The sequence below is a fragment of the Rhagoletis zephyria genome, unplaced genomic scaffold, assembly GCF_001687245.7.
Source record: "Rhagoletis zephyria isolate East Lansing unplaced genomic scaffold, Rhagoletis_zephyria_1.1 Rzeph_scaffold_02545, whole genome shotgun sequence".
Classification (NCBI taxonomy): Eukaryota; Metazoa; Arthropoda; class Insecta; order Diptera; family Tephritidae; genus Rhagoletis; species Rhagoletis zephyria.
Window position 1 is genome coordinate 61,467 of NW_016159629.1, and position 19,402 is coordinate 80,868.

A 19,402-nucleotide genomic window follows, 5' to 3' on the forward strand; every position below is an offset into this window, starting at 1 on the left:
TTTCCTTTCAACCCAAATGCGTTTGTGTATCCTGTATGAGCAGCACAAACAAGCACAATAAATCACCAAAAAAAGCGAGCACAAAAAAATGTGACGCGTGCAAGGAAACGGCGATCCTGCTGCGGCGAAACTCAACTATGGAATGGCAATAGCTGTGGCGCTCCAGCCGCTCAATGCTGCTACATAGGCTGTGTCATTGTCGTCGGTCGATTCACGATGAGTCGACTTATAGCCGAATGGCTTGGCACAACGAGTCAAGTCAAGCAGATTTGCGCGCGACCAACACCAACACAACACAGTTCAGCAGCAGCAACCGATTGGAAGCACCGGAAACACCAGCAGGGTGTGAGTGTTGGATTTCCCGCGCCGCTTCCAGGCGCGCGCACAACGAAACAGAGCAAAACAAAGTTAGAGCAAACATATGCAACACATGCACACACACAGGCGCGCAAACGACACTGGAAGGAAACGGAAGCGGCCGCTGAGGCGCACTGTTAAAGCACTCACACACCGCATTACAGCGACACTCACACACACACACACACACACACGTATGCCCGGCCAACGACGGTTTATTAAGTGTAGTACACTAGGGCGGTTAATGGCATCGAGCCGCTGGTGACACCATTGGAATTTCTGTTTTGTTGTTTGTTATTATTTTTGCCCGTTGCTCCTGCTGGTATTTCTGATATTTTTTTTTTCTACATACCTATTTTTATTTTTTACCGAATAGCCGACGAATGTAGTCGTCGGCTATCGGCGATGAGGCTGTAACCAGCCGTCACAGCATGCAATGAATGAAAGCGCGCCCACTCACCGAGGCAATCATGCAAGCCGAAATTGGGTAGGGGGTGTACATATGTACATATGTAAGTGGGAAGGGGTTCGTTTTATTATTTGTTTGTTATCTCACATATATTTTAATATGTATAGTATAGTATATATGTATGTACAATGTCCATACATATCTAGGTATGTATGTATATGCTAATGTAAGTATGTACAGAATTTTTCGTAGTTCTTCTTCTTTTTTTCTGTTTCATGCGGCGCTTGAGGTTCATTTCAAGCTCACGGGTAAGCGACGAGTTGCATCTCATCCAAGCACCCAGCCAGGCAGCCAGCCAGCTTGGCAAGCATCTATCCCCATACTGTCTGTCAGGCAGGTTGGTTGACAATGATTCTGATGGCTAGGTGCGTGTAAATGACGCCAAATTAATTATGTGTTGGTGTTTTACTTATGTACATATATACATGCATCTATGCCTACGTCTTTATGTTTGTGTATTTCTATGTATGTATGTATGTACATTTCAGTTTTGAGTGCTGCTGCACTTTGGTGCGTTAGGACTGTATATTAATACATATTTAGGTATACACCTACATACATACATATGTACAAATATATGTATGTATTTTCATACATCTCTGTATTAGCATATGCATAGCGGTGCGTGTGACAATCTTGCTTTTAATAGACTGAATGGCGTCTACTTCCGGTCTGTGCGCTTTGCTGAGAGCGTTGAAATCGCATTCTTCTTTGTGTGTTTTCAATGCTCAAAAAATTGTGTGTTGAAAGCTATTGAAAAGAATTGCGCGCATTGTAGTAAAAGTTTGGGTGTTTTCATATGTACATAGGTACATAGTATGTATGTATGCATCCATATAAAAATTTTAATTTTAATGTATGCATGTAGAAATATTTAAATTAAAAAATACCGTTTTCAACATTTTATTCGCATTCTTCATCTAAAATCAATTTACATCTATGTACATACATATCTACTATATTAAGACCGCGTAAATTAAGGTCGCCCTCTTATTTCATCGGCGGCTTAATTGCATTTTTTTTATCGCGGCATAATTTCACTTTTCCAAATGAACTATGCCTGCGCAAAAATACTGATGATCATGAGTCCAACTTCGGCTACGCCATCCACAGAATTTTTACGCCAGAACACCTTTCCGCGTCGGTTTTAGCGAAACTTCACAATGTCTCTTCTTTACATCTCTACACATTACATAAATTTTTGTATGCAAGAATATTCACAACACGGTCGGCAAGAAAAAAATTTAAGTAATTGGAATTTTTCCCAACTATAAGCTTACACAGAGTTATAGTAAAATTTAATTAGCTTACACAAAATTTTTACAGAAATTCGAATTAAAACGCTTGAAATTTTAATGATTTTGTAGTTTTTTATGTTTTGTAGAACTTTTATAAAAAATTAGTAGACACTAAACAAACAAAAATATAATCAAAACTGCTAAAAAAAGTTGTGGTGCTATAATTTTGACCTGTACAATATTCGTTTTCTTATAATATGGTAAAATATTAATAACTTCCCTTGTCCGGATTTTTATATATGCGCCTCCGTATTTGAGCTCATTTGAATTTTTATAAGTATGAGTTGTCAATTTAAACGAATATCTTTTTTTTTTTTTTTGTTTTGTAGTATTAGAAATGTATTATTATAGCCAATTTCACTTCTTTGTACTTCAAAAGGGACAAACAAAATCCAAAGTAAATTTTTCCACATAAAAAATAAGTTCAGCTTTTGCCTATAGCTATTCAAGTGGATGCAAGTGTATGTATATAAGTATATATAATACAGACGCGTATATTAATAAGTTTATTTTATTATTGTAAGAAGTTCTTTTTGATGCACCCACATCAAAAAATAAATTATATAATCTTATTAATTTACAAAGTAATTTATAAGTTTTATAAAATTATTAATTATTTAATTATCAAGCAATTAAGCATTTCAATTCAATACCTTTCACGACGATAGTACTATCGATACTATCGATTTTTTCAACTATCGTTTCGAAAACTATCGAGTGCCGGTACTATCGTAGTGGCGTAGAACATTCGACAGCAACAAACGTTAAGTGGAGGGCGATTACGTTCTAGAGGTGCTATGGGTTCGAGTGCGGGAATATAATGCAGCGTTCTTACTCATTTAAAATGCAACATTTAGCACTTTCGAATATATATTTTCGTTCATGCTATCGTATTAACCAAATGCACATTTACGCGATTTCGAAGTTGTATGATTTCGACAAACAGCCGTGTTCCAGTCGCTTATTCAGATCCGTATCTACCACGATCAATTCGCACGGAGAAGAAGCATGCTGAAGAAAACCTACTCAAAAATGAAAAAAAATAAATAAAATATTAAACAATAGTAAAGTAATTATGAAACAAAACAAACAGAGTTGATCACAAATTGATCCAGATTTCTATCAGCATCACATCGATGTTGGATTAGAGGGACTTTTTTTAATTAAAATAATGTAAAATAATAAATGAAATCTCCATATGCGACCACCTAAACGCAGCATTGTCCGTGTTCGAATCGTGGTATTTTCCGGCGATCACAGGGTCGCTTTTAGCATTTAGTCTCTTAATGCAGAAATGAAGTTGCATTCAGATGACGAATTTTGTATGGATAGATGTGCATTGAGGCTATCTGCACACTTGTCGTCCAATCATAGTTGCGTTATCGTCTCGCCCTGAAATTTTGAGCCGAGCACATGCATTTCAAAGGAGATTTGCACACTTGTCGTTGTCGGCTAGTTATCGGCAAATCGTAGAAGATGCAAAAACCGATAAGTACGGCAGTGTCGTTTGCTAATCGTTGTGCACGCATTGTTTGTTTACATTTTATGGGGTAAAATTAGTGGAAAAGTTAATATTTGCGTTAAAAAAGCATAAAAATTAGTATTTTTTGCATAAAATCTGTGGAAATTATTAAAAAGTGGATAATTGCATTAAAATTCAATAAATGTGAGCGTTTTAGTTATAAAATATGACGAAGTTGTAAAAAGCCTATGTCTGCATGCTCAAAACACATTTCAGGAAAAGAAAAGAAGATGTCTAGAAATGTTGCAGCACAGTCTATATTTTAAAAATTGCAGGTATTTGTAAATATTTCACGAAAATATTAACCAAAAAACAGAAAATACCTGCTCCAAGTGAATTTTTAGACGCCAAATGAATTGAAATATCACGACCGAGTGTGCGAAAGTGTAGTCGTCATGTAATCGTTGCATCATGATTGGGACGATGAAGCAACTATGATTGGATGACCAAAGTGCAGAAAGCCTTAGAGTAGCATTTAGAGCTAAATGCGTTACATGTGCTTTTTCGCGTAAGCAAAAACAACCCATAAGGCCACTGCTACAGCACTCCAGAAGAATCAGAAAGCTACTGGTTCAATTGCAAATCAGATCAATTGTGTCGACAAGTTTCGTAAAGTGTTGTAATTGCTTTAACGTGTATTGTAAAAGTGTTTGTTGTACAATTAAGTTAGTTGTACTGTAATTTGGCCATCTTAAGCATTTGTTTAACAATCCAGTGGTACAAAATCAAAGGATTTGGGGAAGCCGTCCATGAACGGAAGACACAAGATCACGTAAGAACAAGAGAGTGAAAAAAGTCGATTTTTTTTAGCGGGTTCTCCGCCATCTTGTTTCACTGGAAAACGAGCGAAAAGCAAACAAAGCAAAGAAAACAACGAAAAGCAAAATTAGCCAAAATTATTGTCAGCCACTTTAAACGCACAATTTAGGTAAAATTATGCAACAAAATGCTTTAAAATGTGTTGTCATGTTGAATTAACTCTTCTTTACTTTCGCAAACTTTTTTCTCAAAACCAGTTACAAATACAACGTCGCGTTCTTACGTGATCTTGTATTTTTGGTTCATGAAGTGCGTCCATTAAACAAGGATAATCGTAACAATATGAAGGGTCTTCATCTAAAGTAAAGTAAAGTAAAGTAAAGGGATAAATTGCTTAAATTTATCAGTTTATCCGCATTCTTTCAAGAACGCACCTTGGTATATAATAGCATAAAATTGTTTATTGTTTAACTTTTATGGCTAGTTATGTTTCATTCTTACCTCGTGCATTGTGTCCACTTGCTTGTTATGTGTTCGTAGCAAAAGCGACGACCTGGCAACTTGTCAGGTTTGAATTTTTCTGATATTTATATATTTATCTACTAAAATCGTTTGATAAAGTTGTAAACATTGCTTATATAGATTTCAATACAAAATTTGACAGTTCATTTATCAAAATGAAAAATGGAACACCTAAAGAATACTGACCTTTGAGCTAGAGACAAAAAGTGGGCGTGGCCCGCCCCCTTTTCCGGATTTTAACGGCATTTTTTTTTTTGGGTGCAAGATGACAGGGGCGGGGGGGGAAGGGGATAAACGTGAAATTTTCAACATTTTCATTATATTTAGCGCCGCCCCTGTCAATTTGCACCAAAAAAAAAGATTACCATTAAACTCAGCAGAAAGGGGTGCACCACGTCCACATTTTCTTTTTTCTCTAGCTCAAGGGTCGGTATTCTTTAGGTATGCCTGAAAAATTATCATTTTATCAAGTTTTTCAACAGTTTATCACTTCTGATGAAGACCCCTATTTTTAATATTTTGTACATGGCAATGCTTTATCTGAAAAGCAACCCTTGCATGAACACCAACAACTATTCAAGTACGCCGCAAAGCAGCTGTTTGGTTGTGACAGTTGCCGGCGCCAATTTGCATTTAATTTTTATTTATATTTACCAGCTCTTGGTTTTTGCAAAATATCCGAAAATGGCTGAGAAAAAAGAAAGAGAATGTCGCATGCCATGGTGAGTGACATACATTTTTGAAAAATGAATGATTTAACCATTGCGTATTTATTGTAGGGTGGAGAAGTATAGACCTTCCAAATTAGACGATCTAATATCACACGAGGAAATAATTTCTACAAGTAAGTTGATATGCATTGAATAATGCTTGTATTTTATGTCTATATCTATTTTCTGCCAGTTAATCGTTTTATTGAACAAAAGCAGCTGCCACATTTGCTCTTCTATGGCCCACCTGGCACTGGCAAGACCAGCACGATTCTCGCCTGCGCTAAGCAACTCTATAATCCAGCACAATTTAGGTCAATGGTACTGGAATTGAATGCTTCAGATGATCGTGGTATTGGCATTGTGCGTGGGCAAATTTTGAACTTTGCATCAACACGCACCATTTTCAGCGGCACCTTCAAATTAATTATTTTGGATGAAGCTGATGCTATGACGAATGATGCACAAAATGCGCTACGTCGTATAATTGAAAAGTATACGGAGAATGTGCGATTTTGTATTATTTGCAATTATCTTAGCAAAATTATACCAGCGTTGCAGTCGCGTTGTACGCGTTTCCGATTTGCGCCACTGGCACCCGAGCAAATACTACCACGTCTGGATAAGATTATTGAGCAGGAGAAGTAAGTCTCGACAGTATATTTTAACATCTTATTTGTAAACGAATCTTTTTGTAGACTCAACGTCACCGAAGATGGCAAGAAAGCATTGATGACACTTTCCAAAGGTGACATGCGGAAGGTGCTAAATGTGCTGCAAAGTACCTCAATGGCATTCGATGTCGTTAATGAAGACAATGTATACACATGTGTAGGTCATCCATTACGCAGTGATATAGAGCGTACATTGCAAACTTTACTTTCAACAGAGGGTTTCGAGGAAGCTTATGATGGTAAGTGAAATGAAATTTGCGATTATTTAAAAAATGTCTGTGCTTTAGTTATACCCGCCGAGAAACATTCTTGATTTTACGCAGTTTTCAAAAAATTTGTTTTAATTTATTTGCATACTTTTTAGAAATACACCGCATAAAATCTGTGCGCGGACTAGCATTGAGTGATATTCTGACAGAATTGCATTTATTTGTTATGCGCTGTAAGTTTTCAAATTATTTATGTATAAAAAATTAAGCCACTTTATTGACAAGATTTTTAATTTCAGTGGAGATACCCCCGGGCGTTATGAACAAGTTAGTTATAAAAATGGCCAGTATTGAGGAACGTTTGGCAAAAGGTTGCACTGAAGCGCCACAGACAACTGCACTGATTTCAGCTTTCTTCATCTGTCGCGACATGGTATCGTTGGAGAGTTAAAATTTGCGACAGTCAATATTTGTTATTTTCGAAAAACGAAGTTATATTTTTAAGTTATACCAACGTTTTGATATATACGATTCGATTGCTTTATATAAGAATAGCATGAGCTCCCAAGCCACTATATTCGTAACTTCCGTAATAAAACAGCGAAACAGTAATCACATTGCTACAGATGAAGTTAACAAAATATTGTGTATTTAGGACCTGAAAACTTAAAAAAGGGCAAAATAAAAAGCGAAATAGGCAGGAAAAGGCACTAGAAATCGCAAAAAAGGCTCTAAAAAAGACAAAAACCGAATAATAATCAAAAAATAGAAATAAACATTTATTTTAGAAATGTTTATTTTACAAGTAAAAAGAAAAAATATGAACTAGTTTCATTATATAAAAATTCTGTACTTTGCATCTTTGATTATTTTCTCCTTTCGAATTTTTAACTCACAAAACTTTACAAGATACATTTTGAAGTTTTCTGGCAGTATTTTCATTCGACTTTCGCGAAGAAAAGCCTTGAATGTACTAAACGTGCGCTCGAAGTGAGTTGATACGGCTTTTTTTTCTTGCCCTTTACAATTCAAAGTAGAATAGGCAAATATCTTAAAAAAGGCAACATCAAATGGAATCAGGGAAAGCTAAATCGAGGACATTTTTAATCGAGTATACTCTCTTTAGCAGAACAAAAAGTAAATTTCCATAAAATCTGTTCCCTGTTCATGACTATAACGGTATTCGACGGACGCCATCCGCATTGAAGTCGAGTCTGAAATCGAGGCATTTAAACTAGTATTCAAATTAAAAATGTCCTTCGTAAAAAAAAAAACGTTTTTGTTTTTTAATGTGTAATGTTAATTTCGCGCGTCATCCAGTGGCCACTTCTCCATTTCTTTTAACTATTCATTCTACACAGCCAGATAGTGTATATATGTACATATGTATGTATGTACATTAGGGTGGTCCAAAAACAGTAAAGTCGGAATTGTAATGCTCTCATTCTCTAGAATTTTTCTATATCGAAAAAAGTATACCCCTATTTTTTTATTTTGAAATCAAAAAATATTTAGAGGTCGCTCAAAGCGCTCAAAGTTTTCCATGTATTTTTATATGGGAAAAATAAAATTTTTTGTAGAAATACTATAGAATTTTTGAAAATCAATATTTTTCGATCGGAAAACTTTGATTCTCTTCCGAAGACTCAGTAATAATACCCAATTCTTTATTTAACCATTTTTTAATGCTAACGATTTTTTATTGGTCGCCCCATTGCATTTTTCGGTGTTTTCGTGGGTTTTTGGCGGACCTCTAAATTATAGTTGCGATGAAAAAATGGTTAAATAAACAATTGGGTATTATTATTGGGAATCTCCTGCAGATAAACAGAGTTTTGTGGTAAGAAAATATTGATTTTTAACTATTCTATACCATTTCTACGAAAAGTTGTTTTTCCCCATATAAAATACCTGGAAAATTTTAGGCGCTTTGAGCGACCCCTAAATATTTTTTGATTTCAAAATAAAACAAATAAGGGTATACTTTTTTCGGTATGAACAATCCTAGGGGGTGAGAGCATAAAATTCCGACTTTACATTTTCACATGCATTTTTAGACCACCCTAATGTACATATCTTAAAAGCCACTTACGTTTATCAATCTCGGTCAAATGTTGTTCAATATTCATTTTAAAAAAATCGTTATCTATGAGACAGAAATACAAACCAAATCTTTAGTTTTTTGCAATGTCCTAAAAAATTAAATATTTGTTGTAGGCCTACTACGACTTTCTTGAGGTGGATAAAGTAGCAACTTTAAATCTTTTTAGTCATGCGTTGAACCTAATAGATTGTACTTTAGATTTAAACCCCAGTTAATCTCCCAGTATTTGAGAAAATGTGTCGAAGTGACAGTCCTTGGTCACATATAAATCTGGGTGGTTCCGGTTACGTTGAGTCGTAGTGTCATGATATATATACATATGTCTGTTGTGTTGACGTATGGCATTAATTAAAATAATAAATTTTCTTATTGCTTTAGGTAATTAGTGGTATGCAGATCTTACTGTTAAAAAAAATCATCGGTGAAACGTATTTTTGCATAGTTTTATTTAATTATTCAGTGCAGTAAAACAAGCTAACTATTTAAGTGAACTTTGCACCAAGAACTAAAAGACAGCGCGCTCTTACTCTCTTTAAAAAAAAACCTTATAAACAACAAATAAATAAGTAATTACTAACTTTCGTATGCCAAAAAAATGAGCACCAAAGGGATTAAGAGAGCGGCTAGCTTACGTACAAATAATTCATTGGCTGACAAATTAAACGTTTTGCAGCGTCCAGTAGTTGAACGCGGAACGCCAACAAGTGCGGAAGCATATAAAGGTGTTTTTCCATGTATAGAGAGAACAAACATTGATGTAAATACACTAAAGGTGAATTATACCAATTATTTAAATAGTGTAAACGATAACTAATAGCGAACACTTAAGATTTACGAACACACGCACATTACACGCGTTCTCTTTACTTGTGCTTTTGTGCTCTTTTTTTTTTGGTGGAAGCTTAATAAGAAATCTTGGTATTTTAGTGTCATTTTGCCGGCATCCAAAGGTGATCATGTCACTACGATTCTATTATGATTTGATGTCGCAGCCATCGCGTGCACTGCACATCATACTAAAAATAAGCGGTGCTCAGTTCGAAGATTGTCCAGTGGCGCTGCGAAAAGGTAAGCTGATGGGGAAATTAGTTGCCGTTAGTAGACACATACATACATACATATACATACATAGATAAAAATGCATATAAATGTATGCACAGGTTTTACCTTGATTAAGATTGCAGCTATCTGCTGCTGCTGATATTCACAGCTTATCAGCGATGGTTCGTTGGCCCATGGGGGATGTTAGGGTGTTCGATTATTCGCTTTTTTTCCAAAACCGGTTTTCAAGTTATTTGAAAAATTGAAATTGGAAAAAAACGGTTAAACCGGTTTCATTTTACATAGTTTTCATACAGTGAAAATGCCTACGTTGCTACAAGAAGCAGAACACGAATTGAAGAAACTCGGCCAAACACATAGAAAACGCTTAAGCGACAAACATTCATTTATTTGAATCAAATATGATATACGGTTCCTCCCCAAATAACAGAGGATATAATTTTAAACTGGAAAACCCCTTGAAAACTTGGAAAAACTATATGAAATGAAGAAATCGGTTTGTTCGATGAAAAAAAAACAGTAAAATCCAGGGACTTTAACGGTCATCATCTTTATAATAAACATCAGAATTTAACAGTGCCAATTGGATGTATTTTTCTCTGATCACATTTAAACGTTATTTTATGATTTTTATTTTTTCGGTCATATAACCGTTATTGTCAGATTTAACTTTTTTGATCATAAAAGACTTAAATCGGTCATAAAAACGGAGTCCCCATCATAATGGTTGAAAATGATAAAAAAAAATAAAAATCAAAAAATTACGATTTTGTAGAGATCTAAATATAAAAATCTTGATAGAATGATAGTAAACTTTTAAGTTACCTAGAAAATGCTTCGTCGAGTTTAGAAAAAACATCCCAAGAAGTTTTTTAAGTACGTTGTGGATGTATCAGGGACCAAAAATAAGCGTCAAATACTAAGATTTTTATTTTTTGATCATTGAACAATAGTAATTTTTTTATTTTAATTTTTTCGGTAAGGAATAATCGTAAATTTTTTTTTTGTAAAATTTATTGGTTTTTATTTTTATTTTTTTATCAAGAATAATCGTTGTTTTAAATTTTTATTTTTTAAACCGTCAAAACCGTAGTCGGCAGATTTGTCGACAGAAATAATGATGGACCGGTGGACAAGCCTTAGGGTTAGCAAAGATACCCAAGTTATGCTTTATTTTTCTTAACCGATACTTCATAATAAATATTTTCTTTCGTCGCAGGTGAACACTTGACTGAAGAGTTCAAGCAAAATATCAATCGTTTCCAGCGAGTGCCCTGCATTAATGATGATGGTTTCAAATTGGCTGAAAGTATTGCCGTGTTAAGGTAAGATAAAAATCAACTCAAAGGTATGACACATTTTTTAGTTACATCCCATTTAAAGGTACCTCAGCGCAAAGGGTAAAATTCCCGAATATCTCTATCCGAAATATTTCTTGGAGCAAGCGCGGGTGGATGAATTTCTCGAATGGCAGCACAACACGCTACGCATCTCTTGCGCCCTTTATTTCCGCACAATTTGGTTAGATCCTTTGCTCACCGGAAATCGTCCGACGACTGAGAAAATTGAAAAACTCAAAAATCAAATGGAAGGCAATTTGGATATCATCGAGAATGTGTGGCTGGCAAAAACTGACTTCCTAACCGGACAACGATTGACAGTTGCCGATATTTTTGCGGCTTGCGAAATCGAACAGATACGTAAGTAGGTGACAAGTTGTAGCTGGCAGTTGAAGTTGGCATAAGTCTTTCAACTCACCCCAGTCTCTTGAAATACAAAAGTCTTCCGTAAGCTCTTTCTTGAAAGCTCTTTTGTGTCCTTCGAAAGACTTATTGAAAGATCTGGTAACGAGAAGGTCTTCGCTTTACTCTGTTTGTCTTTTAGAAATATGTTTTCCAAAATTAAACGATATTAAAATAACACCAAGTCAATAAAAAAAAAACATGAAATTATATAAAAAAGAAAAAATAATAATAAAATTAAACGATTTTGAAATTTTTTAACCATAAAATGAAAAAATCAAAAGAAAATTAAATAAAAAAGAAATAACAATTGAAAATGAAAAAAAAAATAAATAAGTTCTTTAAAACTAAATGAAATTAAGAAAGATACTTTTCTTTTAAAAACAGTAAAATCTGAAAATTAGAAGGTAATTAAATTAAAAAATAATAATATGATCAGTTTCTTAAAATTAAATGAAACTAAAAATTAAATTTCTTTTTAAAAAAATAAATTAAATTAAATAAATAACATAAAAATAAGATATCGCACGTTGAATAATATAACGAAGTACATATTTCAAAATACATATCAATTTTGTGGGAAACGCAATCAAAGTTTTATGAATTCATACAGTTGGTATACAAAAAGACAGATGAAAAGAAACATATCAATTATTAAAAAATAAATTCCTGACTATTGAATAAAATTAAAAAAAAGTATTTTTCTTTAAAAAAAAAATAAACAAAATTTAATTAAAAAAGAAGAAAAATAATAATTTCTTTATAAAATAACATAATCTAAAAATTAAGAGAAAATTAAATTAAAAAAAAATCAAAATAAAATAAAAGTTTCTAAAAATTTAATTTAATTTTAAAAAAATATTTTTCTTTAAAAAATAAAGTCTTAAAAATAAATTTAAAAAAAAAAGGAAAAATTACAAACTACAAGTTTCTAAAGAAATAAATTAATTTAAAAAGTACATATATATTTTTTTTTAAACATTAAAACCTAGAGATTAGTAGAAAACTAAATTTTAAAAAGAAAAATTAATTAAAAAATAAAGAGAACGAAATCGTTAAGATTATTTTTTTAATAAATTTGTATATACCCACATTGTTCTCTTACTAGGTTTGGCTGATTATGATGTGCGCATAAAATATCCAAAAATCAAAGCATGGCTAAAACGCGTTCGCGCCGGCTGCAATCCGCACTATGATAAAGCCCACGAAATGGTTTATAAGATAAGCGGCACTGCCCCAAATGCGAAGCTGTGAAAATCCATTAAATTCAAATGCTGAATTTTTTGTTACTTTCGCATGAATAACTAATAACTAGTAGGCAAGTAAGGAAAGAAAAAGAAATAAAGAATCAAAAAATTAAATTAAAATACGCTCATTATTTTTGGAATAGAGTTGATTATGGAGTGAGGGAATCCTTCTAATCTTCTTGGAAGTCAAGCAACATATTTGCCAACATTTTGTTTATTATCTTTTCAGAGATTTCAGACAACTCCGCCTCTTTCAGTGCATCACAATTTCGGCACTCAGCAAAATGCCGTAAAGGCTAAGAAGACCATACTCGATGTGAGGCGTATGATTTGACGCATCCCGAATCCAAGCTGAACCGCTGCTGCGAATAAGCTAAGTTGAGCCATTGGGCAGGCTACGGCCAACTCTACTGTAGCATGTCACAATTCGTGGAATTTTACTCGCATACGTTTTCAATTACGGCTTCAGCGTTATGAAATGTATTTTCTTTTAAATAAATTTAGCTCCATTCAAACACTTCCAGACGTTGAAAAATTATGAAAATAAAAGATAAATCTGATCGTCACAGCATTTTGTTTATTTTGGTTTTGTTGACATGGAACAGCTGTTCCAAGTAGCGCAGCGGTTGCGATGCCACCTGTACTAGAGTCGATAAAGCAGTGTTATTAACCTGTAGAAACTACGTAAATTTGAGAAAATAACGCTGCAAAATTATACAACTTGAGGTTATAGGACTTCTATTACATTGAAGCGCCACAAAAGGCTATATTACTTAAAAAGGAACTTTCAACTTTTACTGCAGATCTGGCAGCACCACCAGCAACCATGGCTGGTAATGTAGCGCCAGCAACATGCCGCTAGCAACTCGGCACTTGCAACATTATCGCAACATGTAGCGCGCGCAACATTATCGCAACATGTAGCGCGCGCAACATTATCGCAACATGTAGCGCGCGCAACATTATCGCAACATGTAGCGCGCGCAACATTTGCTGCGGCAGCCACCTGCTGGGCGGTTCTGTGCGCCTGGTGGAAATCTTAAATGCGTTAACCGCGTTTTTTTTCGCTGAGCCCGCGAGCGCTGCGACAAAATGATCGTGCCGGGGTTTTAGAGGATTTTTCGTGCAGATTTAAAGAAAAATATATTCTGATGCTTTTAAAAATAAATTTCAGTTTTTTATGCTGATTTAAAATACTTTTTATTTTAATTACACGGAAAAAAATTATTTTAACTTGCATTTTATCTCATATGCCCGAATTAATAAAGAAAATGTGCATGTGGGCTCAATTTATGACAGTATAGTTAAAATTTAGCGCCTATTTAAAGATGTTATTCAAATTTGGAGCTCTTTTCCCTGGATACTTTGGATTTCTGCTGAGGATTTATGTAAGCTTTCTCCTTTCAGCAGCTGGAAATGCCTGAAATTAGTGGATTTACATGTTACATATCTGTGTTCGTATGGAAAAGTAGCTTATGTCGAAAGGCCGGCTTTAGTATAATGCGGCATTCCCTTTATTTTCTAAACGACAAGGAATTTTGTGATGAGACTTAAAAAGAATGTTGACTTGCTAGCAGCGGAACTATTTCTTGCACGTTTGTTTGCTAAAAGTTGTTTAACGGCTTAACGCCCGTAAGTCATTCTCAATCGTATGCTGCGAATGCCGATTTATACTAAAGCCAGCCTCTCGACATAAGCTACTTTTCCATACGAACACAGATATATAGAAATTTTGAAAGTTAATGAAGAATGTTGAAATGTCGCTATAGAAATAAAAATGGATATTATGATATTTATGTAATCGCAGATTGAAGTAACGATAATTACTTACTTTAACTACAGAATTGCTGACTGTAACCAAACGAAAACGAACGTTTTGGACCTTCGTCTGAAGTTACCGCACCTAGAAGACTACATAACCACAACAAAAGTTATAATTGTAACTGAAGCGTTTTCCGTTGGTATTACTTTTAAGTCAATTCCTCGTTATTCGACAATTTTTTCACAAAATAAAACCACTATTATTTTTTTCGTTTCTAAATTTGTAATTTCTTTTTTATTACTTTTGATAATATTGATGCGTGTATGTTTGTGTATATTTGAGTGTGCAGCACTCAAGACCTTTCTCACCTTTTGTTTTCACATATGTTTTCTTTTTTTCTTTCGTAATGACAGCTGTTTTGCATATTATCATAATCAAACTTTTTATAGTATTTTTCTTTTATTCATGTTTATGTACTTGTTAATTTTTTTTTTAATTTTTTTAATTACTTCATTTTATTTTATATGTATACGTAATTACACAAAATAAATCCATACATTTATAGGTAAATAGGTAGGTAAATACATATATTGGTTTGTATATATATACGCATTTTTGTGTGTATATGGTGCTACATACAATTTCTACTGTGTTACTTTACACTTAGCGCTTGCGACGCTTCTTCAATATATATATGTATCTATGTCAACTTTCCAAAAGGGGGGAACACAAAATATTGTAAACTAAATTCACATGCATTACTCTCTTTAATATACATACATATGTAATTCAAATACGTTCCTCTTCAATCCCTTAGCTGCCTCAACGCTAGTATCTAACGTTGTTCCTATCGCGAATGCGTTAGCCATAAGCAAAACGAAGATAATACTTAGAAAATAATATATGTATATTTTCCTACCTTTCTTTGTTGCTTTGACCAAACATGAATTTTTGCTAGCATGGAAATACAACTTAAGTTTTTATTCGTAATCAAATAACAGCAAGTAAACCTAATCGCATATAATGCAATTCAAATCAATCATCAAAATAATATTTATAATTAAATTGTAAATAGTTTAATACAAGCATTATTATCATCGAATCAATAATGTTAATTAATTATTATTATGTTACATACATATATGTACACAAACATACATACATACATACATACGTACATACGAGAGGGGTACTTCGTAAATAATAATATATTTATAATATAATATAATATAATAATAAAAAACAATTAAATAATCTGTTTTAAATTAAAATATTTATAGCAACATAACACATACATACATACCAAATACCAAGCTCAGCGAATACACATAACTAATCTCCGAGACTTTTTAAATGTATAATACAATTTATTAATTTTAGTTGCATGCACATGATTCGCGTTTTTAAATCATAATCTCTATGTTTATAATAAATACCAACAATTTTTAAATGGATTCCGAATTACGCTAATTTTAAAGCCCTTACTCAAGCTCGTTTTTACTTTTCCATTAAAGAAATGGTGACAACTCCTAAGAATGTCACTATGTATCTATATGGAATTACAATAGCTTATTCTTTGACTTTTTATCAATTCTCTTTCTCCAAAAGCCGCAACTCACAATGTACAAAAGAGAAATATTAAACCAAATGTAAAAATTAAATTTCTTTAATTGTAAATTTTTTAAACCAAACAACAACGCAAGTCAATTTAATTGTGTAAAATTATTCAATACTTAATTTAATAACACCAAAAATAGCAAAAAATTGCTAATTTAATAACAAACAAACAAACAAAAAAATCGCGCTTTATTCGCTTTGCTATTATCTTTTGAACCTTACTACTCGCCAGCCATACGTATGTACAAACCTTATTTTTGGATTTGAAAGAAAACATCATGTCAAAAAATATACACATATGCAAGTACTTTTCGTATAACTAGTTAGCACAATTATGCGCCCATTTGTGTCGAAATTGGAATGTGAGAAAGTTTTTGTTGAGTTGGAGTCAGTGCGCGGTTAAACCTGACTGTGGTTTGAACTTACTCGCCGTTAGTATTAAAGTAGTCTCCGGGGTCCGTGATTTTTTTTTTTTGCTTTATTGTGGCTGCAAAAGCCCGTCAAAAGCACGCACTCTAATAATAGTTGCGTTCCTCAACTTTTCTGGATAAAACCTGTGAAACTGTTAAAAGGCAAAAGAAGCCAGGGAACCGAGTACGGGAACGCAACTACTAATAGATTTGGAAAAAATCAACTAAAGAAGCGAAAGAATAGGGGAATTCGCTCTTCTGTGTATAGGTACATCAAATACACATGCAACAAGAACCACACGCTCGACCAGTCACACTTAGCAGGATACTGCGAATACACAGAAGGGCGAATTCCACTAATGTGTATTCGCTGTATCCTACGCAAGTGTAACTGGCCGAGCGTGTGATTGTTGTTGCATGTGTGTTTGATGTACCGCTAGCAACAACAAATCACACCACCATGCAGTTACATTTACACAACATTCAAAGAATACACATAAGAGCGAATTCCCCTAATGTGTTTTAATAAGTAGAGCAAATTTTACGACGAACAGGTATAGACTTATGCATGCCAGCACTTGAAGAAAAGCTGAAATGGTCAAACAATGCTTAGTTATGGTGTTTTCTTTTCTATCGAAAAATATTGCCATCTAATTGCAATGAAAAGGCAATCTTTTTTGTAGAAATGAAAACGCCATGAGTCTGCGCACGTGAAAGGTTTTTAACTTATGTCCTATGGGCGCGGTTTGACGGCTGAAAATATTCGTTAAGAGACTAGTAGCTCATTTATGAGCGACTTTTAAAGATACGTATGCCTGAAGCATAGCCTGCGCTATACTAATATTTATTAATTTAAATTTTCAAATCACAAATGTATTTCCAAATTCAGTGCTAACACTTGGAATATAACATATGTACTTGTAGGCGCCTGAGTCCCCTCCATTAAGTTCCCTATCTCAAAAAAAAATTAGAGATTTGACCTCTGTGAGAAAACAACACCTTTTGTTGAGTGAACGAACTGCTTTGCAACACATTCCAATTTCTATCCAAAGGTATTTTTGTCGGCTTTTATGCTATATCGTCACTATGATTTCTTTTTCTTATGCCTATATTTATAAATATCTCTTGTGTGTGCACATGTTTTTGTAATTTTACCATTAAATTTTCTTGGTTTTACGTGTAGGCGTTGGGAGGTGTTGAATCTTTTTAAGTGCATTTACATTTAATATGTTTAGTTAAACAATTTAGATAATTTTCTTATTTTTTTTCATGGAGGACATTCATGCTCCGATATGAATGTTGTAAGGGAAAGTTGTTTTTGAAAATTACACCAAATTTCCTTCGAATCAAAAGTCCCGAGAGTCAATACACAGATTTACTTTAGCACAGAAAAATCCTATCCAGCATTTTAATTCTCTTACAAGGAAAATAAATAACTTTTAAATCTTGCAAGTCTTCAGTTTCGAACTTAATCAAAACACTATTTCATTAGAAATTTTAATTGATTTAATAATGTTGTAGATGATTTTAAATTCGACTATGTCGACTAGAGCATCAAGAAGGCAACAAAGAAAAAATTTAAAATTTTCTTGGGCGTAGGAAAATAAAAACAGGCTAAAATTGTCTATCCTCCTACGAAATTTTTTTAAATATTAAAGTCGTTTGCTGGACGAACGGCAAGATCTTCAAAACCCGACCTTTAAGCTTTTAGTCTGCAACTCAAAATCTAAAAAAAAAACAAATACAGCTAAATCAAGCCTCAATTTAATTCTTTACTTTGGCCGGAGAGTAATTTTTTTGTAGCTTTAGTTGCTAATCAAAGTGGAAAAGACTAATTATTTCTCATGGGTCCAACATATTTCAGAAATATAGTTATGACTTTCTTATATAACATAAAAGATGCATTCCTCGGTTAAAAACAAGGGTTTCAATATTTTTGGAGTCTGACTTTCGTCCAGCAAATGAGCGATATTTCCAATAAATAATTTCTTTGGTTATAAATTTTGAAGTACGTAGGCATACAAGAATTTAAATATACTTTTCAAAATATGCAAATTCTACAAAATTCTACTTTGTTTACCTTAAAAACTCTTGAAATGCTTGTCCTTATGGTGCTGACAGTTTCAAAATTAAATTATGTATTCAGGTTGCATGCAGTACTTTTTGTGCAATTCCAATGTACGTGCCTCACAGCATGAATATCCTCGGCTTTTCATTTTCATTGTTGTTTTGGTTTGTTGTTTTTGCTTTCTTATTTAAATTTTTTGCTAATTCTAATTTTTTATTATTTTATACACACACATATAACTGAACGCTGCTGACTTTTTATGTTTTCAACTTAATAACTAATTGGTGTTTTTTCTTATATCTCTTTTGCAGTTTGCTCTTTCCGTTTGCTACATTGCGCTTGCACATTTTTGCGCATAACAGTTCACAAGCTTTAGCTCGTTTAGTTAGCGCTCCTAATATCGACTTCTGTTGATATTCTTTATACGTATGCCAACTTCTAATACATGCTCGCCTCCCGCATTACTCGTCATAGCCACTGTAGCCCCGCCGGCATTGACGGCACTGCTGCCACTATTACCACTTCCGGCGCTTCCCACTCCACCGCCGCCACCACCACCACCACCACCATTACCATTGTCTTGCGGTAGATTTGTATTGATATTATTGTTGTTGTTGCTGATGTTGCCGTTAGCGCTTGGTATAGGAATGCGTCGGAGCACAGTTGTGGTTGTAGTGGTTGTGCCACCTGCACTTGCGGTCACCTTACATGTGTGATGATGATTGCAATTGTTACTAGTTGCAGGCGGACAACCATTGGGTCCGACATAGTCGTGCGGTCCTCCCACGGTGTGCCGCCGCTTTATGGAACGATTCTGTTTATTTTGTATTTGTCGCTTCTTCGTTAAATTCATATCAGTCTTTTCATCTT

General features: G+C 33.9%; 2 protein-coding genes and 1 long non-coding RNA gene across 4 annotated transcripts; 2 read left to right on the forward strand and 1 right to left on the reverse strand.

The window, feature by feature from the left end:
- Nucleotides 1–5,510: 5,510 nt before the first annotated feature.
- LOC108367120 (replication factor C subunit 5-like) lies at nucleotides 5,511–7,230 on the forward strand. Its single transcript, XM_017621683.1, has 6 exons — nucleotides 5,511–5,649; nucleotides 5,707–5,771; nucleotides 5,831–6,281; nucleotides 6,336–6,550; nucleotides 6,676–6,753; nucleotides 6,820–7,230. The coding sequence occupies exons 1-6, from the start codon at nucleotides 5,612–5,614 to the stop codon at nucleotides 6,969–6,971; spliced, it is 999 nt and encodes a 332-aa protein (XP_017477172.1). The 5' UTR covers nucleotides 5,511–5,611; the 3' UTR covers nucleotides 6,972–7,230.
- A 1,948-nt stretch (nucleotides 7,231–9,178) lies between these two features.
- LOC108367117 (glutathione S-transferase theta-1-like) lies at nucleotides 9,179–12,732 on the forward strand. Of its 2 annotated transcripts, none has more exons than XM_017621679.1 (5): nucleotides 9,179–9,396; nucleotides 9,552–9,692; nucleotides 10,906–11,011; nucleotides 11,070–11,386; nucleotides 12,537–12,732. In XM_017621679.1, the coding sequence occupies exons 2-5, from the start codon at nucleotides 9,581–9,583 to the stop codon at nucleotides 12,680–12,682; spliced, it is 681 nt and encodes a 226-aa protein (XP_017477168.1). In that variant the 5' UTR covers nucleotides 9,179–9,396; nucleotides 9,552–9,580; the 3' UTR covers nucleotides 12,683–12,732. The 2 variants fall into 2 exon arrangements, with proteins under 2 accessions (XP_017477168.1, XP_017477169.1); XM_017621680.1 differs by having other exon boundaries at nucleotides 9,179–9,381.
- Nucleotides 10,719–11,161, reverse strand: LOC108367118 (uncharacterized). Its single transcript, XR_001848205.1, has 2 exons — nucleotides 11,074–11,161; nucleotides 10,719–10,989 (listed from the first exon to the last, which is right to left on the reverse strand). It is a non-coding gene; the product is annotated as an uncharacterized LOC108367118 (long non-coding RNA).
- Nucleotides 12,733–19,402: the final 6,670 nt, after the last annotated feature.